Source organism: Myotis nattereri (assembly GCF_964212035.1).
Source record: "Myotis nattereri genome assembly, chromosome: 11".
Lineage (NCBI taxonomy): Eukaryota > Metazoa > Chordata > Mammalia > Chiroptera > Vespertilionidae > Myotis > Myotis nattereri.
The window spans coordinates 33,056,120-33,081,199 of NC_138086.1; the positions used below are offsets into that span (position 1 = coordinate 33,056,120).

At 49.4% G+C, this 25,080-nt stretch overlaps 1 protein-coding gene across 1 annotated transcript; it reads left to right on the forward strand.

Annotated features, from left to right (window-relative positions):
- The first annotated feature begins 812 nt into the window (after nucleotides 1-812).
- ARHGEF5 (Rho guanine nucleotide exchange factor 5) lies at nucleotides 813-25,080 on the forward strand. The gene is made up of 15 exons (XM_081102773.1): nucleotides 813-896; nucleotides 8,487-11,616; nucleotides 12,163-12,220; nucleotides 12,632-12,696; nucleotides 12,909-13,162; nucleotides 15,406-15,566; nucleotides 16,086-16,238; nucleotides 16,532-16,661; nucleotides 16,914-16,988; nucleotides 17,380-17,469; nucleotides 19,059-19,216; nucleotides 19,820-19,981; nucleotides 21,403-21,473; nucleotides 23,015-23,119; nucleotides 23,845-25,080. The coding sequence occupies exons 2-15, from the start codon at nucleotides 8,499-8,501 to the stop codon at nucleotides 24,000-24,002; spliced, it is 4,758 nt and encodes a 1,585-aa protein (XP_080958899.1). The 5' UTR covers nucleotides 813-896; nucleotides 8,487-8,498; the 3' UTR covers nucleotides 24,003-25,080.

Consider the following 25,080-nt stretch of genomic DNA (forward strand, 5'->3'; position numbering starts at 1 on the left):
TCAGACCAACAGAACACAAGCTTTCCCTGAAAGAATTAGGAAAAAATACAGCCGTGAAAAAAAACACAGGCAGGCCTGAGAAATGGCTTAGCTACTTGGGTACAAACACACACAAACACAGAGGTCCTGGGAAGAGGACAGAAGGAAAGACATCCTGAGACGTATCACCACCCTAAGTGAACGCGGATAACACCTAGGAAAGGCTTGGCATGCGGTTTCAGAGATGCTCATTCCTAGGCCCTGAGCGATGGCCTCTTGGGAGAGGGAGAGGGCGAGAGGGAGGGAGAGAGAGAGGGAGAAGATGAGGGCGAGGGAGAGAACCCAGGATACACCCTTCGTCTCATAGGGAGTCACAGGGAGACAGTAAGAAGAGAATTAACATTGAATGTTAACTCAGAAATGTTAACACAAAAACTCAGACGTTCAGAGACAGACAGGCTAACAAAAGGCATGGTCCAGAGTCCGGCTCAAGTGAAGAAATACAGGGGGAAGCGCTATCCAAGCAGATTTCAGAGACATACAAGGGCACAAGAGAGTCCCCCCGCCCCCCGCCTCCGGTCACTCGTGCCGGCCGCTGTCCCCGGCCCAGCAGCCAGCCCTCTGCGCCGGGCTCCCCTCCAGGTCGCCACTTCCCAGCTGTGACGCGGGAGATTCTTTCACACCAATGGGGCCGCGGTGCAGCCGGGCCCTGCCCCTCCCCCAGGAAGGTGTGTCCCTGGTTTCCTCACCTGAAACTTCCTAGGAGAACCAGGTCCCTCCCTCCGGCCGGGCGGGGAGGGGCGGGCGCGGGCGCGGGTGGGGCGGCTGTGGCGTCCAGGGCCTGTGCTGGGGACGGCCGGCCGGCGCCTGGGACCCGGAGGGACTCTGGTGCCGGGACAGCATGTGACACTGCCCAGGTGGGTGCCCTCCTCCCTCGCAGCTCCTGGCTTGGGGCTGGCGGCTGTAGAGTCCTGGCGGAGGTAAGGGAGGGTCGGCCAGGACGGGAAACTAGGCCTTTACCCTGGGGCCAGCCCCAGCCCGGTCCCAGGGCGCAGGCTCCGGAAATGGGGGGCTGGGCAGATGGGCAGAGTTTGGGGCGTGTGACTATCTTGGTCAGGAAGGGGAGGGAAGCTGGAGGAAATGCTCTTGCCTGAAAAATTCGCTTCCGGCCTGGCCCCTTCCTTGGAACTGGGCACCCTGCCCCCAGATGTTCTCCAGGCCAATAATAGGACTCTTCCAAGTTTCGGCCCTGGGGAGGGCTGACCCTACAATAAGGGATTACGGAGACTCGGCTGTGGAACGTTTTCCCCACCTGTGGCTGTCTTATTATCTCCTTTTTCTTAACGAGGCCTGGGCCTTCCTTACTTACCTTCCTATGGATTTGCACACTGTGTATGTCTCCATATTTACCTTTCCCTGGCTAGCCAAGGTACTTTCACCTGTAAAAATGATTCCTCCCCTGGCCCCCTTCTCTGGTTCCCCATATCTGGGGAGTCTCTCCAAAGTTTCCTGTCAAGCACAATTTGCATTCTCAACTTGGGGAGGTGGGAAGGGAGCTGTTTATAGTTGGGCTTGGGGCTCTCCTTCTGAGCATCATTTAAAATTGCCTTCAGCAAGACTGTCCTCAGAGAGCTAGTCCTGAGCTAGTTCAGATGTCAGTCCCTTCTCCCCTTCCTGGATCTTGGATTCCCAAGACAGGTTTGCCCTTCTGTCTACCAAAGTGAACTCTGGCCAGGAGTCTTGTCAGATTGAGGGAGAGGGGTGTGTCAGACAGACAAGGGAGAGAGAGGGTGGCTTTCTTTTCTAGCTCCTTCCCTCTTTTGCTTCCCCCATGTCATTCTAAGGCCCTGCATCCTTGGCCTACTCCAGAAATCCCAGCTCCTAGCTCAGCAGCTCCTAGCTCAACAGCTCCTAGCTCAACAGCTCCTGATGTGGCCTTTCTCTCAGACTTCCTGTTTTAGCTACACCAAAGTGAAAGAAGAGACTGGCCTAGATCCTAGCAAAATGGGAATAATTTGTTAACCAGTCTGTGGGCCTGAAACTGAAGCCATGTCTACTGAGGGGATTCTTGGGGGGTGGGGCTGGGAGGAGGAAGGACGTAGGTGTCAATTTTGAGTGAGACTGTCTGGCAGGAGGAATGTATGTCATTATCATGGTAGGGAAGAGAGAGGTCAGGAGGTGTGCAAAGGTATCCTTCTTACCAAAAGAAAACAGTGATTCAAAACATAGTCAAGAGTCTTCATGTCCTAGGGGCCCCAAGAGTATATGGCTGACCACAGTGTGGTCTGTCTGAGGTTGTCTGTGGCCACATCAAGCATGGTGTCTTTGGGATAGACAAGAAGATGTCATTTGTGGTGTCTGGAGTGGTCAGTCACTGGTGTGGACAAGAATGGGCCACTCACAGGGCCATGGATTGAACAAGAGCAGTGTTACTCAATGTCAGGTAGCTTACAGCATCTGGTGTAGACAGGGTAAATCACTCACTGTGTCTGTGAAGTGAACAGGAGCTGGTCATTTATAGTGTCTGTAAGGTGGGCAAGAACAAGGTCACCTCTCAGGGGCTCTGCTAAGGACACAAAGAAGTCACTCACACATAATCTGTCTGGATGGCAGGGGGCGTCCACAGTGGGCTTGTGGGGCCTGTCAGCATTGATGTTCTATGCGGGCCTATGCGGTCTGCAGGGCAGTGGAGGTTGTGACATTCTCAGACATTAGGAATAGATAAGAGCCGGTTATTATAGTTTTCACTGGGATGGCGGGGCTTTTCTAAAGTGGATAGAGCATAGGTCTTTGCAGTTAGTGGTCCAGATTGCTACTCTAATTTTTATATATGTGTAGCATTGGGGGCAATAGTGTCAAACACTGATAAAGGCATCCATCTATGTGGGAGTCTCAGTTTTTATATTAAAAAAAGTGATTTGGGGGTATTTTCCTAAGATAAGCAGTAGTATAGACAATGTGGTATGAATGCAGAAGTGTTGCAATCTCAAGTGTTTTAGTGATTTTTGGTGTGGATCAGAATATTTGAAACTGCCATTGCTAGAAAATCCAGGAAGCAGATATTTAGACCTACACATAGCAGGCAGCATGGGTTCGAAGGAGAAGCAGCAGTGTGATGGAGGTGGGTGGCGGTGAGGTGGCTGTCTTTGAAATAGTGTTATGTCTTCAGACTAGAAATGGACAAGAGCTAAGATGTTTGTGGGATCCAAGGGAGATACTGCCCTCTGTCATACACTGTGTTAATGGGGTGACTTGCAGATTTGTCTTGAAAGAAGTCATAGGTGGGACGGGGTCAGCAGATGCAACATGTGTCTGGTTGGAAGGTGCCATGCTCAATCTGTCGGTGCTCAGTTACTGAGCTTCGTCCCCATAGAGAAGGGGGTGAGGAGGCAACTGTAACAATGGGCACTGCAAAAACTCTCTCCTGATGTCTTTATGTGCTTTGCAGATTTCTTAGAGCTTTGTCATGTTGTAGGTTTGTGGTGCCTAATTCTAACAGGGTTATAATAGGACAGGATCAAGTATAGGGAATGGTGTCTGAGCTGGTGGCCACCAATATTTCTAAATGGATAGACTGTGTTAGAAATACTGTCAATGGGATTGCAGGAGGCACATGTGCGTTGTGTCACTTGTGTGGAACTGAAGATGTCCAGGTAGCCCATGGGGCATACAGATGTAGCCTAAATATAGCAGAAGCACACATATTTTTAGAGACTGTTTGTTTTGAGGACATGGCAGTGTGTATGGGTATAGGGCCAGGACAATACAGCTGTGGGTGAGGGGAGACTACAGATTTAGTTACACTGTCCCCTTAGGCAGGTAGGAGCCAAGATCCATAAAGTGCTTACATTGAGCAAGTATATTATTTAACATGTGGTTGAGAGAATAGGGTCACATCACAGTATCCATAGTGATTATAGTATTTTGTCCTTAGGGCTAGACATAGGGAGGAAATCTTGCACTGTGTCAATTAACTGGAAAAGGATATAAAAACCCTTCTACACAAGTGTGCTTATGTTAGACATGGTGGCTCTTTGCCCTGTATAGATGGTATTTGTGTCTATGGGGTGGCCTGGAACTTGTCACATACTTATCACATCTGTAGGGTGTTTAGGGACCTGCTTGTTTGGTTATGTCAGTCTCTATTGTGTAGAAACTGCAAGGGTGGCTCATTTTGTATGTGTGTGTGTGTGTGTGTGTGCACATGTAGGTACGTGCATGTGGATGGGTGCTTGTGCAAGCATGTGCACAAGTGCAATACCTTAGCAGGACAGTGGGCATTTGGGTGGTGGGCTTCCACTTTAAGCCCAGTCCAGACAAGGAGGGTGCAGGCCCAGGTGCACCTGTGTATTCCCTAGGCCCCTGAGGTCTCTCCAGGCTGGTGACCTTCCAGCTTTCTTAAACCTGAACTTCTAGTTGCTTATAGTTGAGTTGTCAGAAGACCTTGGTTAGTTCACCTGTACCAATTGCTTATGTGAGCAAGTGTTTAGATTATCTGACCTTCAGGTTCCTCATTTAACTTAAGCAGTTTTCTGTCTGTCTCTGAAGGTCCTTCCAGCTCATAAGTCCTGTATTTCTCTCTTACACTTATTCTCTCTCATCAACCATAATTACAATCCCTAACATTTTTATGATCCTTACATTTAACAATGCACTTTTTATACTGTCGTACTTAATTTTCATTACAATTCCTTGCAAAGAAAATATCTTTCCCTTTTATAAAGATAAGAAAATGGATGTTTAAGTGATTTTCACAATTGCTTTAAAATTAGCAAGATAACAAAAAGGCAGAACTGGAAACTGAACAGCGCTCTTTCACCTCTGCATTCTTCCTTCCTCCATTCATCCACTCAATAAATCTTTGTTGAGGGCCAACTAAGCTTCAAGCAGAGGGCTAAGCAGTTAACATTGCAGTTTTTGTGCCCTTATGAGAACAGACACTAAATATGTAACTCCAAGTGCAGTGAGTGTGGGAGACTAGAGGCTTCTCTGAGGTAGGAGCAGAGGATTCTAGGCTGAGGAGCAGCACTGAAGGCCTACAGGAGAGAGGGAGGTGAGCCAGAGGGACTGAAGGCCAGTGGGGTGGGGGCTGAGGAGGGGGAAGAGGTAGGCAAAGGCCAGGTTGAGGAGGGAACATAACCCATGCTGGATATTTGTATTTCATCCTATTGGCAGTTAGAGGCTACTGAAGAATTTAAACTAGAAGTGGGGCTTTTGAGACTCACTCAAGTGCTGGGTAGAGAATGCCTTGGGAAAGGGCAAGAGAAGCTATGTAGAGGCCAGTGGCCAGGCTCTGCCCCAAGTGCAGTGGCCTGAGTGAGAGAGGACAGCAGCCTGCGTAGGGTCTACCAGTGGATTTGGAGAGAAGAGGACAGACTTGAAGGATATTGAGGAGATGGGGTTAATAGGACTTGGTAGCTAGATTAGATATGGGAAATGTAGGCCAAGAGAGAAACAAGAATTTATTCTGTAATTAAAAGGTATTTATTAAACACTTAGTACAGGCCAGGTAGAGAACTATGTATAGATATTTGAGCAGGACAGATGTAGTTCTTTATCTCAGGACATTTACCACCTATTGTTTGAGATAGATGGTAAATCAGAATACACACATCCTATATAATAAAAGCCTAATATGCTAAGTGTTTGGTCGTCTGGTTGGCCATTCAACCAATCAAAGTGTAATATGTTAATGATATGCTAAGGTTGCTCAACGTCTCACTATGACATGCACTGACCACCAGGGGGCAGACTGTCGACCAGTTGCTATGACGTGCACTGACCACCAGGGGGCAAACGCTACGACTGGTATGTTAGCTTGCTGCTGGGGTCTGGCAGATCAGGACTGAGCGAGATGGGCCAGACATGCCCTGGAGCCTTTCTGCGGTCCCTCCCCAGCCTCCCATGTCCCTCCCCAGCCCCGTTGTGCACCGGTGGGGTCCCTCAGCCTGGCCTGCACCCTCTTGCAATCTGGGACCACTTGGGGGATGTCAGAGAGCTGATTTCAGCCTGATCCCACAGGCCAGGCTGAGGGACCCTACTGGTGCATGAATACCAGGTCTCTAGTAATTATATAATAACTAGGGGCCCGGTGCACGAAATTCGTGCACTGGGTGTGTGGGGGGGGGGGGGAGAGTGTCCCTCAGCCCAGCCTGCCCCCTCTCACATACTGGGAGCCCTCAGGCGTTGACCCCCATCACCCTCCGATCGCCTGATCGGCCCCTTGCCCAGGCCTGACGCCTCCGCCAGAGGTGTCAGGCTTGGACAGGGGACCCCCATCTCCCCCCGATCACTGGCTCTGGCTCCCGCCCAGGCCTGAGGCCTCTGGCCCAGGAATCATGCCTGGGCAGGGGACCCCCATCTCCCTCTGATCGCTTGCTCCACCCCCCGCCCAAGCCTGATGCCTCTGACCCAGGCTTCAAGCCTGGGCAAGGGGACCATCATATCCTCCCAATCCCCGGCTGCGCCCCCCACCCAGGTCTGATGCCTCAGCCAGAGGAGTTGACCCTCATCACCCTCCGATCACCAATCACCGGATTGGCCCCTTGACCAGGCCTGAGGCCTCCGGCAGACGTGTCAGGCCTGGGCAGGGGACCCCCAGCTCCCCGCGGTTGCAGGCTCCACCCCTGCCCAGGCCTAATGCCTCTGGCCTAGGCGTCCGGCCCAGGCAGCGGGGACCTGCAGTGGCAGCGGGGGGCGCCGCGATCGTGGGCAAGGGACCCCTAGCTCCTGGGACTGCCAGCTTTGACAGTGCCCAGCTCCCATCGCTGGCTCCACCCCTACTTCCTGCTATCACTGGCCAGGGCGGCAAAGGCGCCTGATTCTCCGATCATGGCTGGGGGGCAGGGCAAAGGCGGCCCCAGGGCCGCCTTTGCCCTGCCCCCCAGCTCTTAGCTCCCCCCTGGGTTTCAGATCACTGTCAGTGGCAGGGGGCTTCTTCCTGCTTTCCCTTTCGCCTCCCTGCATTGTGCCTACATATGCAAATTAGCCGCCATCTTGTTGGCAGTTAACTGCCAATCTTAGTTGGCAGTTAACTGCCAATCTTAGTTGGCAGTTAATTTGCATATAGCCCTGATTAGCCAATGAAAAAGGTATCACCGTACGCCAATTACCATTTTTCTCTTTTATTAGTGTAGATCATAATTGTGTAAATGCTACAGAGAAGAAAAGTGCACTGTAATTGATAAGTGCTACAAAGAGGAGCACAGTAACGTAGTTAGAGGATTGGGGAAAATGTAAGAGGTTAAATCGGTAAGTTGTAGTCTCACAGATAACAAGAAAGAGAGTATTTCTAATGTCAGTAGTGTCAAATACTGACAAGAACCTCCAAAATAAGCATTCATAGAGTCTCCTTTGATTGTAGGAGACGCAGGCGAGATTGAGGCTGTGAAGACAGCAGGTATGAGCAACTCCCTTTACAGGTTAGAAAAATGCTTAAATGCTGGTGGGATGATTCTAGCAGAGGTGATGGTGGGAGGAAGGTCACCCATAGCATAGGGTCCCTGAGAAGGAAGTCTGAAGAAGGTGGTGCTTTGAGAGGAGGTTTGCCTGCCCTGTTGGAGGAGGAAAGATGGAGAGAGCAAAACGCAGGTCTCTCTGAGTTGCAAGAAACTGGAGCAACTTTGGTTTCTCCATATTCTCCTTTCCTTTGGTTTCTCAATATTTTGCAAAGAATTTGCTGAAGTGAGAGCAGGGGTGGGAAGGCCAAGATTTTGACGAGTAATGAGCAGAGTTCACAAGGTTGTTGGAGAGAAAGAGTAAGATAATGGAGTAACACAGTTTTATGGACCTACTTGAAGCAGGTCACCTCGGTATCCCTTCAGTTCTAATCTAACAAGTCATTCTGCTTTGTGACAGCTGCCTTTCTAATTGAAAACAAAATTGTTAATTAGTTACAGGGCTGTGCGACACTATGAAAAATGAGATGAGCACAGTCCAGACCCAGTATAAAGGCAGTGACGCTACACTTTGCCTTAGACATAGGTTATAATGACCAGACCTATTTTAACCCCCATCAGCAGATGAGGAGGAAGGTCGCCCGGAAACACTGCTTCTCCTGCTGTTAGACCTTGGGTGTGTCGCGCAGTGTCTGGGAGTTACATAGGCCTGAGTCACTCTTGATGTCCAGAGAGTAGACGGGGAGAGACAATATGACATAATACTGTCTGGGAGGAATGACCATTGGAGAATTTGGCGCTCTGACAGTGAGGGTCTAATTCAGTCACTTCCTATCTGTCTCTCCCACAGGACTGCAGGCTCCTTGAGGACATTATCTCCTTCACTGCCGAGTATCCCCCACTTGAAAGGGTCACTTGCTACTTATTAAATGGGCAAATAAGTGACAAGTTTTATAGAGGCTATTGCTTATTTTGTTGTGTACCTTTTGTCTCAAAGAATGAGTCTATGGAGAACCAAAGAAACGTCCCACTCTTGTTCTTCATGGTCTGCCCCTCTGATAGTAAACAGCCGAAGAGGTGATAGAAACTTTGTCTTTTATGCCTCTTTAGGATTCAGCCCCGATGGAGGCTGCGGAGCCGCGGAGTGGAGCACCGGCTCCCATTCCTGCTGTAGCAGAATTCAGTGTCATCCCTGAAGCTCTCATGAGAAGCAGCCAGCCCCCTGCCGTGGGGCCCAAAGCTCAAGAAGGCCAGGACCCATCCTATACGTGGGCAGAGGAAAGCAGACTCTGGGAGACCCAGCAGAGAGATTTAAGAGATGTGAATGACTGTGCAACTGAGAGTATGACCTCTTTCCCCAAGGAGGCCCCTTTGGATGTGGAGACCAAGCAGGAAAACCTTATGGCCAAGGCCTGGGACACCCCAGAGTGCCAGGAGGCAGTGCCCGTGAGCCTGGCAGACAGACAGGCAAGGACACCAGCTCCTCCAGAGCACTGGGCCTGCCCTGTCCAGGGTAAACATCTGGACATGGCCCCACTATGCAGCGAACTGCGCAGCAGAATGGAGGTGGAACTCGGACCAGAATTCCCTTCTTTGACGTTGGGGACTGGACAAGCAGCAGAGAAAGAGGAAGCTTCTCCAGATGCCTCTGCTCGGGCCAGATGTTCATCTTCCTGTGAAGAGCACCTTGTAGAGACCAACTCCCTGCAGGACTCTGAAAGTGGGACTGCCAGGCAGGGCAAGGAGCTGCAGGAAAGTCAAGGGAAAGAAAGGCTTTTGTGTCCCCAGGAGGCCAAGGGGCTGGAGGTGCAGGGACAAGAAGAGGGGGAAGTCCTGGGGGAGGCTGTATGTTCTGAGGGGCTTCTAGGGGAGCAGGAACAGATGGAGGAGCAGGTTAATGGTACACAGGGAGGACAGAGGCAAAAACAGGGACAGATGCAAGATGATATGGTGCTTGCAAAACAAGGAGAAAGGGAGGAGCCTAATGAGAAATCAGGAGGTGTGAATTGTGATGAGTGGGAGGGGAGGACTCGGGGCCAGGAAGATCTGGAAGTGGGTGAACAGAGGAAGAGGGAGTTGAAGGGGCCTGAGGAGAGTAGGATGGGTGCTCAGTACCAGGAGTATCAAAGCTTAGCCAGGAGGTCAGTGCACGTACCTGGAAGGCAAGAACATCAAGATCTGCCAGGGACACTGATGCCAGAGGAGGAGGAAGAGGAGGCAGAAGATTGGGATGGGGCCACACTGGGGGGAGTGGGAGGAGAGAGGATTGCAGAGGAGGGGGAAGAGCATGATGGTCTTCCCCCACTAGCCCCCAAGGTTTATTCTCCCTGTGACTTGTTCCCAGATGCTTGTAATGCCAGGATTCCTGGTTCTCAGACAGAGTTTAGGGCTGAGGAGCTTTGTCCCATAGCTCAGACTCCTACCCTGGAGCCAGTAGGATGTTCCTGTCAGTCCAATCCTTCACCTCGCTTCTCTCCTGCTGGGGGGCCACCTGCTCAAGAAATAGCTCGGGACCCCCAGCCAGAGGGTTCCCAGTTGGGGACAGGGACAGCATCCAGTGGGAGGCCCCACGTAGCCTCTGCTGGTGCACCTGAGACTTCTCCAAACTCACCAGATTCAGCTCCCTCCCCATTTGCTGAAGTCTCCCCCAGCAGAGCCGCCTTGCTGGCTGCCAGCCCCCCAATTGCCATCCCCAGGACAAAGGCCTCTCTGGCTGCATATTCTCCAGAAACCACCAGAGCCTCTTTCTCCACCGACATCCCATCTGCCTGTGGGGCTTCTGAGACTCTCCTGGCGGCCCTCCCCAGCTCTCCCTCTTCAGAGGCTACCGTGGACCCACATGGAAGCTCCAATGGGGCCATTCCTCAGAGCCCCCTAGCTGACTTCACAGGGGCCATCCAGCACCTATTGAGCAACTCTTTCCCGGGCTCTCACAGGACACAGCTGGCTCCGGACCTGGTGGGACGATCACTTTCCTTCTCTCATTCAGGGTTGCCTCAGAGACCTCCCAAAGCTGCCATCCATGGCTCTGTGAACCCAAGAAGGGACAGGAGAAGCAGTAGGGACTGCAGCGTTATTCCAGAATGCCCTAGTTCATTGTCCACTCTGGGGCATGACTCTGGAGACTTTACCTCTGATCCACACAGGCCCAGCAGTCCCCACAGCAGCCAGCCATGGGGCTCCCCACATAATTCAGCCTTTACCCCAGGGTCTCCTATATATGGCTCTTCACCTGTCTTCATAGATACCAGGCTGCATGAACCCCCACCTCCTGCTCCTCCAAAGAAGAGGCACGTCCACGCCTCCGCGGGGGAGAGAGACGGCCATCCCAGTGCAGCGGTCCCCACACTGAGGCACTGTAGCTACCCTCCATTGGCCCTAAGTTCAGGGCTGTGTGGCCCCCCCAAAGTTCCACTTCCTGAAATTCCTGACCCCCATGTGGCAAGGCAGTACCGACCTCTGCCCTCTACCCCAGATGATTCCCACCATAGTCGGACTTCTTCCTCCCCAAGGCCAAGATACAACAAGCCATTACCCCCAACTCCTGATTTGTTTCAGCCCCACCATTCTTCCGTTTCTCATAATAGTCCAAGGATCTACAGGCCTCTACCCCCTGTCCCTGTCATAAATCCCCTCACCGAACCACCACCATTACCCCCGAAGGCCAGAGGGAGGAACAAGAGCCTTCAAGGAGCACTGATGAATTCAGGGGGTCAAGCCAAACCCAGGCCTGTTGGTCAAGAGTGGGCAGTCTCCAGTCCCCACTCTGGAGGACGTACTTCCTGGCCTCCAGCCATGGGCAGATCAACAGACTCTTTGGCTTCTGCCAGTAGGAGAAAGAGTGAAGTATCCCCTGACATAGCTTTCAGCAACATGACGAGCCTTCCGAGTCCCTCTTCCCCAGCCACCCTCTGGACTATGGGTCTCCAGGAACCCACCCCTGAACCAGGGCTCTCAGAAGAGTCAGAGGCCCCTGCCAAAGGATCTTTAAGAAGAACAGACCCTCAGGAAGGAGCCAGTAGCCTGAGGAGGTCGGATATAGGTCGAACAAGGCAGCCTGAAAAACCCAGCCACCCCCACCTGGAGAAGGCATCCAGCTGGCCCCACAGGCGGGACTCAGGGAGACCACCACAGGGCAGTGGTGAACAGGCTGCCATCTCTGGTGAGGGCTCCAGTAAGCACAAGGGCTGGCATCGGCAAGGCCTGCGCAGACCTTCCATCTTACCTGAGGGCTCTTCAGGTGAGCAAGGAGCACTCATCAGACCAAGCTTTCTGTAGCTCTTACCACCTCATCCATCTTCTGTCCCAGGGCTCTTCCTATTCCCCCTACTGGCTTCACTCACCCACATATCCAACCCCAACACAGAGGGAAGTCCTTGGAAGCCTCTGAGCTCACTGTGATGCTCTTCCTTCTCCTTCCCTGCATCTCTGTTTGTCACCCAACCATGGTGTTTTCATTGTGTGTCACATTTCCTAAGGTTTTTGTGGACACTCTTCCCTACCCCCAAACACACCTCACTTTCCAGTTACCAGCACCTCTTGATGTCCTCCTCATAGTAGAGAAGACATCATCTCCTTGTCCAATCTACGTTCTGACATGAGGGATGTGTTCATACCTCCCAGTCGTGTCATCAGATGCTTTCTACTTTGGCACTTCCCTCACAGATTCCCAGATCAGCCTTTTTTCCCCTCCCCAGGTGCCTACATCTCTCTATGTCTTACTTTCTTCAGCTCTCTCTGAATGTTCCTCTGTAACTTCAATTACTTCATCCGTTTCCCTTTTCAGATACAAGAGGCCCAGCCACGGAAAAGCCCCCTGGCCCTTCAGACTCCATTGTTTTTCGGTGAGTCATCTCTCCCAACCAGCACTCTTGTACTCTCTTTTCTTAGCATACTGAGATTTCTGTTAGTTGACATGGGTTCTGGGACCCTGTCTCTTCCAGAGGGAAGGAGAGGAAGAGACAGACACCAGGATACCAGGGTAGGGAGCCTGGTATCCTTTGATCTACCTGGTTTTGTTACCTAAGTCTTAATTTTCTATCCTCCTAGGCCCTTTAGCTATGAACTAAACCCCCTGTAAAAATTCAACATGACATCCAAGAAAGCTCCAAACTACCCCAAAATGGGTCAGGGGACTTGGCCCTGATATCCCAGCACACGTCCCAGAGGTTAGAGACTATCCCGTCTACAGTTACCTGGGGCTCCTCGGTACCTAAGGGCCAGCAAGCACCCCAGAGCCCTTCTTTGCTCCACAGGGAGAAAAAGCCAAAGGAGGTGATGGGAGGCTTTTCAAGACGCTGCTCAAAGCTCATCAACTCCTGTGAGTATATTGAAACAGAACTATGGATGCACATAGGTGTTGTTCCCAAGACTGGGGAGGGGCTTATGGCTGCCAGCAGGGGTTGGGGACACCTACAGGAAGAGAAAACTGCCAGGAGAGCCAGAAGAAGTCTGGTGGCTTCTGTCTGTCTCTGTGCCTAATTCCCCTGTCTCCCTAATTCTCTCCCTCTCCCACACTGCTTCACCCCACAGCCCAGCTGCTTTACCAGGAGTACAGTGATGTGGTTCTAAACAAGGAGATTCAGAGCCAGCAGCGGCTGGACAGCTTGGCAGAGGCCTCTGGGCCCGCCTCCCCCCGGCAGCCCCGAAAGGCCCTGGTGTCCTCAGAGTCTTACCTGCAGCGCCTCTCCATGGCCTCCAGGAGCTCCCTCTGGCAGGAGATCCCTGTGGTTCGCAATAGCACCGTGCTGCTCTCCATGACCCATGAAGACCAAAAACTGCAAGAGGTACCCAACAGAGCAGGGTGGGGGCAAGAGAGAGGGATGCAGGAGGGGAGGCTCACATCCTATCTCCTCATCAGTACCACCACCACCACCACCACCACCACCACCTCCACCATCACCACACACTCGTGCATCCCAAGCTGTCAGCCATCTCCACTCCAACGGACTTCAATTGCTCTCTGAAGATCATCACCCACCTGCCTGTCCACCTCCTTCTGCCATGATCATTTACTGCTACCTGGTGTTGGTTCAGACTCATACAAAGTGGCCAGACGTAGAATTAATCCCATCACAAGTGCTTCAGGCTAGACAGAAATTTCCATCTTGAACCATGGTTTCAGGCTCCACTAAAGATTGCTACTTCAACCAAGGCACACCAGGGGCTTTCTGTTGTATCCCTTGAAGGCTGAGTGCCCCTTGTGCCTGACCTGTGGTCCATTGGACTCATAGAGGCTTTTGAATGACCATCAGTCTCTGCTTGGTCCTTAGCCCCAAAGCAAGACTGTAGTAGAGGCTGTGTGTCTGATGTCGTTACCATGAATGGGTTTTATCTGGAGAGCTTTGCTGATAACCAGCCTGGGATAAACTTTTCTTCCCAGGAAGATAAAATAGTACAATGTAAAGGTTTCCTGGAATAATGTCTAAGTATTAAGGTTTCAGAGTCAATGACCTGGAAGCCCACTTTAATGTTTGCCAGTTATTTAACTCTGGCCTAATTACTTGCTCTTTCTAAACTTCTGTTTCCTCATTTGTAAAATTGCATTGCAAAGAGGTACTGGGAGAGTTAAAAAAAAAAAAAAAAGATAAGTTTCTAATATATAGTAATTATTCAAAGCATGTTCATGACTTTAATTTCGAGTTAGGCCAACCCAGGTTTAAAGCCTTGCCTTGCCGTTTACTAGGTGTGTCACCTCAGGCAAATTATATAACTGCTCAGTCCCAGTTTCCTCATCTAAAAATTGAAGATAATGAATACCTACCTTTCAGGGTTGCTACATGGTTTAAGTGAAATGACACGTATCTAGCTTTAAACAGAGTGTGTGGCACATTGTTTGATATGCATTGGTGGCATACTCACTCCTTTCAGAAGTGGGAAGGAGAAACATTTGGGCCAGAAGGACTTACGGATAAACGATGCTTTTACCAAGTCAGACAGACAAATATAAATTTTAGGATTTTTGAAGCTCAGACTTGGGGGACCCTGTTCTGACCTCAACCTCCAAAGCACTTGGAGGATATTTAGAAAATCACTTCTTCTCTTCCCCGTGTTTGTGAACCAGACCCTGGGAGCTGGTTCGAACCCAGCTCCCTTTCAGCATCTCCAGCATCTTCACAGGTCCACGTGGCTCCCGGGCCAGCCGGTCTCACATTTCTGAGAAGACAGGCCTCTGCGCTTATAAGCACATATTTCTTTCATAAAATAGCACTTCTAGGGTCTGTAAGATGCTTTCACTGACTCCATTTCTTTTGACTGTCACATGTTTGTGAGGTTGGGTCACTGTCCCTGCCCCAAAGGCAAGAAAACAGCTTCAGAGAGATCAAATGAGCCACCCAAAGCCACATAGAGTGTCAGGGCCAAGACACAAACACAAATGAATCTCTGAGTTCTCTGGCTCATTCTCCCAGTTACCCAACTCAAAAACTGAGGCATTAGCTGGCACTCTTCCTGCTCTTTTAGAGTCCACTTCTAGCAAATAACTAGGTCCTTCCCCGTGTCCCTCCTGAATAGTCATGAAACTGGCCCCTTCCCATTCCCACGGCTATTTAGGCCTTCATCTCTCACCTGGACTTAATACGGCAGGTTCCTAACATGGCTCTCTTTCCCCTTCTAATCTTTTCTCTACACTGTGCTTAGAAACACTGATGGTCAAGTTATTCCCCTACATAGAGCCTCTTTTTGTTTTTCTGTGGTATGAAGCCCACCAAACTCCTTTGCCTTGTTCACTTAACTCTCCAGACTGCCATGTTTGCCTCTCTGGCTTCCTCTCCTGCCCCTACTTTAGTACATGGTTCTGCAAATGTTCAGTGTAAGTTTCCGGAAAGCATCTTTCTCTATTACACCTCTGAGGTCTGCACATGTTCTCCCCTTGGCTTTGATGCACCTTCCCTCTCCCTGATACCAGGTTAGGTTTCACTGTGATGGTGAGCTACAGACAGATCTGTCTTGTTCACCACTCTACCCCTAAAACATACACCAGGGACTCAAAATGTGTTGTACATTAATCTTCCTCCTCCCCAACTCCTAGGCCAAATTTGAGCTGATTGTGTCAGAGGCTTCCTACCTGCGCAGCCTGAACATAGCTGTGGATCACTTCCAGCATTCACCCCAGCTCCGGGCCATCCTTTCCAACCAAGACCAGCAGTGGCTCTTCTCTCGTCTACAGGACGTGCGTGATGTCAGTGCCACGTAAGACACGTCATCTCCCAAATGCTACTCACTCTGCCTCACTGTCTTTCGCCTAGAAACCTTCAGTAGGTATCTTTTTCCTTCTTGGAAACCCTCTCACTGCTCCCTCTGAGATTCCCAATGGCTGTAGGGAAAGGAGGAAATAGTAGAGGAGCGGGTCCTGGATGGATAGAGCCATTGGTGGATGAACAAATTAATGAGATGCCTCCTGGGTTGAGTTTTGGATGTACTGTGGGTACGCAGTGCATTGGAGACGAGATTTGGGAAGCATCTAAAGGTTAGAAAACCAGAACATATTCCAGAAAAGAACAAGAAATGGAATATTAGGACCAGAGCGTTAGGTCATGGGAAGACTAGGAGCAGCCTCGGAGAGAACGTAAGTGCAGAGCAAGGGGCACAGAGCAAAGGACAGAAGTTATTCACTAACTGAGAGATGTCACAGATCAGGTAGAGCAGGGCTCAGCCAGCTGCTCACTTGAGACCCACAGGTCTCATGAGACTTGTTTGAATATTGCGCAGGTTCCTTTCAGACTTGGAGGAGAACTTTGAGAACAACATCTTCACCTTCCACGTGTGTGATGTAGTCCTGAACCATGCCTCCCACTTCCGCCGGGTCTACCTGCCATATGTCACCAACCAGACCTACCAGGAACGCACCTTCCAAACTCTGCTGTGAGACCCAAACCCCGTTCAGTCCCTGTGTGGGCCTGGTAGTGACCTTGCATCCAAACTTCCAACCCCTGATCCAGAGTGCTGTCACCTGAGCACATATTCTGTGCCTGTTCTGTGATCTCAAGCCCCAGTGCCTTCCAGATCACAGGCCCTGGACCATTAGGTCTCAGCTCCATGTCATTGGATCTCACCATCCTTGCCTGACCCACAAACATTCCACTGTGTCTCCACTCCGCATGCCTTCCCTGTGGCCCACTACTCCCCACCCTCCTTACCCACTTGCTGTCTGACAGGAGCACCAACAGCAGCTTCCGCGAGGTCCTAGAGAGGCTGGAGAGCGACCCTGTCTGCCAGCGCCTGTCCCTCAAGTCCTTTCTGATCCTGCCATTCCAGCGCATCACCCGTCTCAAACTGCTGCTCCAGGTACAGACCCCACCTGGGATTCTCCCCTCAACTCAAAAGGGTGATTTCAGGAAGCCCCACAACACAGGACTGGCCCTTCTGCACTGTCCTACACCCTGTGGACAAAGTGCGCAGTCTCCCCACCACCCACACCCTTCTTTCTCAGGGTTAATTTGCTACTAAAATTTTGTTCCTGGACCTCTCCCAATGGCCCACCCCCATTATCTCTTCCTGTTTACCACCCCTTCCATCTGGCTGCTGTTTGTTCTATAGAACATTCTGAAGAGAACACAGCCTGGCTCCTCAGAGGAAGCAGAGGCCACGAAGGCGCACCATGCTCTGGAGGAGGTAGGTGGCCCACAGTTCCCCTCATGGAGAAGTCTTCCCCTGTCCAGGTCCATGGCCACTGCTGATGGGATTACCCAGGTACCTCCTGCACCCACCAAACCTCCCTCTGCACCCACCAAACCTCCCTCCGCACCCACAGCCTCCTCCCACCATGAGGACACTGCAGGCACTCTCCAAATTCCATCTTGCTTTCACTCAGCCCAGGAATGTTGACCCTGTCATAGCAAGTACACCAAGAGTCCTGAAATGTTACCTAGATACCACCTTCATGCAGGTCAAGCCTGGTGGAAAAGCTGTCACAACTACTGATTTCCAGATTTCTTTCAGGGCCTCAAAGGTCAAACCTCTAACACAGTGCCCTTCCTCTTTCCTCACCCTGCTCTCCTGGCAGCTGATCCGAGACTGCAATAACAACGTCCAGAGAATGCGCCGGACGGAGGAGCTCATCTACCTGAGCCAGAAGATTGAGTTTGAATGCAAGGTGAGTGAGTCTTCGGCATGTCAGCAGGTCACCTGCTAACACAGAGCCCTCTGGCTCTCACCATGCCAGTCTCTAACCTCAGTCTGCATGCCTCTGTTCTGTCCTATTTCTGGGGTGCCCAAATGCCTACTTTATTCTCCATGATACCCCACTAAGTGGAAAAGGGGAGAGATACAGAAGAACTGTATGTATTACCTTCGATGGAAAAGTAGGAGGGTGCAAATCTGTACATGCATTTGCTTGTAAAGAAACTCTGGGAGGAGACATAAGAAATGAAGTTACCTGAGGGGCATAGTGTACACCTGGGAACTGGGCAGATGAAAGAAAACTTATCAATTCAAGTCTTTATAAAGATATGAGAGGCCCAGTGCACGGATTCGTGCATCGGTGGGGGTCCTTCAACCTGGCCTGCACCCTCTTGCAATCTGGGACCCCTCGGGGGATGTCGGACTGCTGGTTTTGTCCCAATCCCCGCAGGCCAGGCCAAGAAACCCCACTGGTGCATGAATCTGTGCGCTGGGCCTCTAGTATGCATATAAGATCTTTGGTTAATCTCTTCCCATCCTCCCCCCTTCCCTCTTCCCTCTGAGGTTCATCAGTCTGTTCCATGTTTTCATGCCTATGCGTTGAGCGTCTGGCCCCTGGTGGTCAGTGCGTGTCATAGCTACCGGTCGAACGGTCGAACAGTTGCTTAGGCTTTAATATATATATACTAGAGGCTCGATGCATGAAATTCATGCAAGTGTAGGCCTTCCTTTCCCCGGCTGCTGGCACCGGCTTCCCTATGACACCCAGGACCCGGGCTTCCCTTGCAACCCTGGCTTTGTTCGAAGGGCATCCAGTCTAATTAGCATATTACACTTTTATTATTATAGATATAGATATTTTTGGTTCTTCAACCAACCAATATTTTATCTCAATCTAGTGTAGCCCAACCAATAAAAAATTGAATCCAAATCTATGGCCAAGTCCCCATCCAAATGCAAATCTACAATAGACATTTCACATTTAAATTCCAACTCAGAGCAGATGCCATTCTTATTTCCCTGAGAGAGGGCATACTTCTGATCCCCATATCTATCTTAGTTTCTACCCTTATCTTTGCCCAAATTCCAGCCCCAAGCAGATTCTACCTTGTTCTCCTTAATCCCATTCCCACTTCGGATCCCACCTACTCCTCTCCTGTCTCTTATAATAAAAGAAAGAACAAATATCAGAACTGTCCAAATCTGTTAACTTCTAAGACTCATACATAGTGTTCCCTGCCTTCTTCCACTAAATGCCCTAATTGGGCTTTTCCATGCCTTCTTCAGTTCAGGTTTCTAGGGCCAAGCTTTCTCACATGGTCACTATTTGGTGTTAGACCACAGGTACCTTCCATTGCCTGAGTTATGGACATGGGAGCTGTACCATTACATGATGGTTGGAGGGTTCACAGGGAAGCAAAGTCTAAAGGGTGGGTATGAGCAAGAGGGAAGATGTGAAAGAGATGATTGTCAGTGGACCTCATGAGAAAGGGGCATAGTGAGGTGGGCCTTGTGCTTGTCCGATCTGAGACACTGCCTTCTCTGCCCTCCTCTACCCTACAGATATTCCCGCTCATTTCACAGTCACGCTGGCTGGTGAAGAGTGGCGAGCTGGCTGCCCTGGAGTCCAGTGTCTCTCCAGGGCTGCGAAGGAAACTGAACACACGTCCAGTCCACCTGCATCTCTTCAATGACTGTCTGTTGCTGTCTCGGCCCCGAGAGTCAGTGATTGGAATGGGAGGACAGAGCACAAGAGGAAAATGGGAGAGGCAAGAGGGGAGGACAGAAAGGGACAGAGAGGAACCCTAGAGGAATCCTAGAGGAACCCTTCTCAGTGGAGGTCAGGTCATGGTATAGAGAAGAAAGAGAAAGATCCAAAGCAAAAAAGGGGATCCCACCAAATATGCCACAAGATCACATGGCAAGACCTGTACCATATTATAGACACAGAGCAAAATGCAACAAATTAGTTATCACTTTCCCAATCAGTTAATTTGTGGCTTCTTTGGACTAGGCTGAGCCTACTAGCCCAAAGATACTAGCCAATTCCAGATCCACAGGGTCTTAGAAAATTTATATTGGTCTGTCTCTGCAACTCTTTAAAGTGGTGAACTATCCATGATATTAGGTATGTGGTTTGCCAAGCTAGTGACACATACCTGGGGATGCTGGATCTACCATCTTGAGAGTAAGCAGCATCGTATGGTTTTTATGAGAATTTGCAGGCTACATGTGCTAAGGACAAGGATTTGGGATCCTAAGTTCTGGGGGTGGATAAAGTATGACAACTCTAGAATCTGGTTGAAAAGCCTTGTATTTTGCAGGGGTGGCCGATTCCTGGTGTTTGACCATGCTCCCTTCTCCTCTATTCGGGGAGAAAAGTGTGAAATGAAGCTACATGGACCTCACAAAAACCTCTTCCGACTCTTCCTGCTGCACAACACGCAGGGCACCCAAGCCGAGTTCCTCTTCAGCACGGAGACTCAGTGAGATGGGGCTGTGCAGAGGAGCTGGGGGGAGGGAGACCTGGAAGCCCAGGAAAGAAATGGGACCAAGGCAGGAAGTGTGTCCAGAAAATAGCCACGGCACTATATAGTCCTTGCTGGACTGGGGAGCATCCACAGAGAAACCCAAGTTTCTGGAGCTAATAGACGCCTACAGGACATTGGGGTGGGTGAGGGTGTATCTTCACCACCAAGGCTTAGTATCTATTGTATTCCCTTTAACCTGGAACGACAAAGTCTGTGAGATGCCAAAAAGAGATGGACAGTATGGAGTTACTAAAGAGTTGGATTACTGACATCACCAGTGAATGCCCATGTGTGCAAGCCAGGAATTCCTCAGTGCCCAAGGCTGGTGCATATGTGAGGTGCCATTGGCTTTCCTTGCTCCCACCTTCCAACCCAGTCCTATGTTGAGCAAAAATCCATAGTGTTGAGAACTTCGATTCGCTCATCTTTTAAATAATAATAAAAATACATTTATACATACATAACATTTTGGAGAATATTAAAAATAATACCTAGAAAATCTGGTACACTGTGCCAACAATAATGAACAGCTACAAAACTATACCTATTATTGATGATATAAAAGACATATGAAATGTTTCCTTTAAAAAGTTTGACATGTTACCTAATAGTCGGATCTTCATGTTTCAGACACTTTTCAGTTTTGTCCCTTGGAGGACATTTCAGGGTGGGATCACTAGTGCTGTGTTCACTTGTGGAACAGAGAGCCTGGTGCCGGAGTCTGTGTGCACAGTGTCACCTGCACTGAGTAGTCAGACATGGCCCCGTGTCCTTTACTTGGCAGCTTAGGCAGCGTCTTTCTGGAACAGTAACAGTGCCAGCTCTCGATTACTCTGGCATGTTTGGAAGCCAAAGCTAAGATAATGCAAAAACCTTTAGATAATCACAGAATTAGGCTAGGATGAACATTACATAAGAAAAATTAGGAGATACATCTCCCTAATCTAATTATAATCATAGGATGATTTTCATCTCTGAGACATTTAATAGAAGGGAGGTGGGCAGAGGAGTGTCAAGAATTATGCAAAGTGATCATGGGGATCTACACTGAGATGAACATTTTGCTTAGTACAATTTCCATAATGGAAACTCCACCTGTTTATAACTGACATTTGACTTTATGCTCCCACTTGAAAGATACGAGATGCCACTGACAGGACAAACTTGGAAAGAGAAGGGGAAACATAAAGGAGGGCAAGACATTAACATACAGTTCAAGATCCTGTCATATTTCTTGCCAAGAAGAATCCCATTGACTTTCCCTAAATACCACTGAATTAGACAGTCTCCCCACAGTCATGTCCGTTCCCCATCTCCTTCCTTGTCCCACACCCCAGAGCTGCAGCTGGAACAATGGCCCTCCTTTGTTTTCTCAGAAGTGAAAAGCTTCGATGGATCTCTGCCTTGGCCATGCCAAGAGAGGAGTTGGACCTTCTGGAGTGTTATGGTAAGTGAGGGAGAGAAAAATGGCAGGGTCAGAAGTCTCCTCTAGAGGCAGGAGTTTAGAGGGCTGGATGGTAACTTGGGGAGTCTTCCATTTATTGCTTTTGTCCAGAATTTCATGGTAGAAGCTGCCCACTGGAGGTTAAACACCTGAGATGTATCTGCTTAAAAGCGAACCCCATGCAATCCCTATTTGGGGCAGTAGTTTGCTCTTTTAAAATATTTGGCCCCTTAAGTCTATCCTGTCTTTTTTTAGGTGGGAGTGGGGCTGGATGTTATCTGCTTGAAGGTCTCAGGGAAATGGAGAAAGTAGGGCTGGAGTGGGAGTTACGGGAAAATATCCAAACAGTAGTTTTGTCTTAAGCACACCCTACTCCTGTAGAGGATGAAGAAACCACTGCTCTTACCCCAGGCTTCCGGGTACTCACTGGTAGCCACAGGCACACACACATTATGAATGTCTGCATTCACACCAAGACTGAAGTATGGGTCTTCTATAAGCTCCATAAAAGTCCTCCAGCAAGGATTCCCTAATCCATATCCAAAAGGAGCTGAACTTTTAGGAAGACAGGACCTTTGGTGACTCAAATAAAAGAACAAACAAATACAAGGGAATCTGGAAAAGGAAGTAGGAGAGCCCGGTTGTAAACTGAGTTCTGTTTACTTGTTCACTGTGTGATCATCTGCTGGGCTTCAGTTCTATAGGGTTGGTAAGATAGGCAAGATAACTCTTCCTCCTTCACTGTGACCCTGTGAATGGCAAAGAGGATGATTTTAGAAGAAGTGCAGATAATTAGGTGGTGTTCTGTTTGTTTTCTGGGGGCACTAGTACAGCCAGAAAACTAGAAAGAGCAATAAAATAGATGATGGAATGCTTGTGGGTCAAGAATACTCTGAGGCTTGTTAACCTTGAGCTTCAAAACTGTAGGAATTTCCCGATTCCAGAATTTTCTCAAGAATCTTCTTGATCAACCTAGTCATGTACCTGGGAGGAAACTGAAGCTGAAGGGGATTCGGTGCCTTCTTAGATCTTGAACCCCACTGGTTAAGTCTTTTCTAGACCCATGTTGAGTAGCGTGAAGAAAATAAAGAATGAATCCCAGACTCAGGTTTTACAATCTAATTGCAGACCCAGAACACATACATAAAATAATTAGGTAGAGGATAAATGGTCTGGCCTACATGAGCAGTTTTGAAGTTCAGTATCCACTGAGGACTAAAGAGTCAGGAAAGCTTTCAGAGTGAAGATGGATCTGGAGAATTTGTAATAATGAGTCACTAAAGTTGTTCCCAATGTATTTCTCAATTCATCTTCCCCACCGAAATAGAATTTTTGATTTATTTGAATTCTGGTATTTGTATTTCCTTGTCAGCCATTTCGTTCCTGGTAGAAGATGAAGACTTTTCCAATTGTCTCTTTTGTCTGTAACTTTCAAAAACGCAGACTTTCTCGATCTCAAGTCCTCTCAGCCTCCCCCTGCAATTCCTTCTCCATGTTCCAGTTACTTGCCTTTCCTAACTTCCCTTCACACTCTTCTCTTCCAGATTCCCCACAAGTGCAGTGCCTTCGAGCCTACAAACCTCGAGAGAATGATGAGTTGGCTTTGGAGAAAGCAGACGTGGTGATGGTGACTCAACAAAGCAGTGATGGTAAGAAGGGGAGTCCACGAGCAGTAGGCTGGCATTGGAGTTGGATGGAAGTATTCTTTTCTTAGGGCTTCTATAACAAAGTACCACAAATTGGGTGGCGTAAAACAATGGACATGTATTCTCTTGTGGTTTTGGAGGCCCTAAGTCCAAAATCAAAGTGTTGGCAGAGCCATACTCCTATATAGCCTCTGGGGTTAGGGGTAGGGGTGGGGGGGGTGGGGGGGTGGGGGTCCTGTCTTGCCTCTCCCAGCTTATGTAGCTCTAGGTATTGCTTGGCTTGTGGCAGTGTATCCAATCTCTACCTCTGTCTTCCTTCTATGTGTGTGCGTGTGTGTCCAAATTTCTCTATTGAAGGATACCAGGTACATTGGATTAATGGCCCACATTACTCAAGTATTACATCATCTTAACTTTACTAATCACATCTGCATCAACCCTATTCCAAATGAAGTCTCATTCTGAAGTACTTGGGATTAGGACTTCAACATATACTTTGGGAGAACACAATTCAACTCACGAGAGTAGAGAAAGAACTCTAAGGAGGAGGCAGCTATAGACTAGGTCAGACCTAGAGCAGCCAGGGTGAGTGCACTGGCTGTCCCATGCTCTGGGGGCTCGCCCGTCCATTCAGCCTTACGATTCAGGAATGTGTTTGGAAAGGTGGTTCAGGGGAAATGATTGTGTTCTCCAGATAATTTTGCTTCCCACCCATCTTGTACCCATAGGCTGGCTGGAGGGCATGAGACTCTCAGATGGGGAGCGAGGCTGGTTTCCTGTGCATCAGGTGGAGTTCATTTCCAACCCAGAGGTTCGTGCACGGAACCTGAAGGAAGCCCAGCGAGTCAAGACGGCCAAACTACAGCTGGTAGAACAACAGACCTAGCTATTCTCTGGAAGGACTCCCCTGAGCTTAAGGACAAGTTGTTCTTGGAAAGGGCTGGCCCTACAACCCTGCAACAGAGGCCTTCTGTGGACCAAGAACTAGACCTTCTGAGAGCCCAAGAACAAAATCCAACTACCAATCGCTAGACCCGACCTCCCACCCCCCACTCCCCGCCTCCTTTTTTGTGCTTTGTGCTTGGTTGGGGATTTTGAGGGACTTTGCGCCGGACTCTGGAAACTTGTTCTCATAGGAAAAGGATCCAGTGGGGCCTATACCAAGGAACTATCCTTCTTCTACCATATAGTACTTAAACATTCTCTTCCAGAGTGCAGATTCAGAGCTGGCCAGAGTGTCCATCGTGGCTGTGGTAAACAGAATCTGACCACAGTCCACTGAAGGGAGATGTTTAAGAGGGATTAACATGTCAGCTGGGAGGGTCAACCTGGTGACCTCTAAGGTATCTTCCAACTATAACAATTTTCCATGATTGTCGGTATGAGGTAGTGCATGCAACTCTGGGATCTACTGGTGGCGATGTGAGGGGGATTCTCTCTCACTCTAATAAACTTGGCACTACTCGAGCATTTTCTCTTCAGACTCTGGAGCACTGAGCGAGGTTCCAAACATGGACCCCCATGAGGCTTCCAGGCTACTTGACTTAGGTGTCATGAAAGACCAAGATGATGCCTCAGCCATGATGTCTGTCATGTGACTCCAGAGAATTTAGGCATTTTCTCTGCTTATTATGCCTGAGAAGGAATTGATGGGTGATGAAAACCTATTCATACTTACCTTTTTCCTGAACCTTAAGGTACAGGCCAGTTGGGTGAATTTGGAAATCCTACTTAGGCCATTAATGAGTTTATATTTTTGCTTGAATTATTGTGAAGTTATCTTCCCAGTTGTTTCATCCTGTTTGTGAAAAGCAATACAATGTAATGGAAAGAGTCATAGGACCCAAAGCAAGAGACCTTTGCTCCAGTTACCACACTGCCATGATCCAGCCTGTCCATGTCTCAGTCTCCTTAAATGTAAAATACAAGTTTGGACTAAGTAACTCTAAAGTCCCATTCAATTC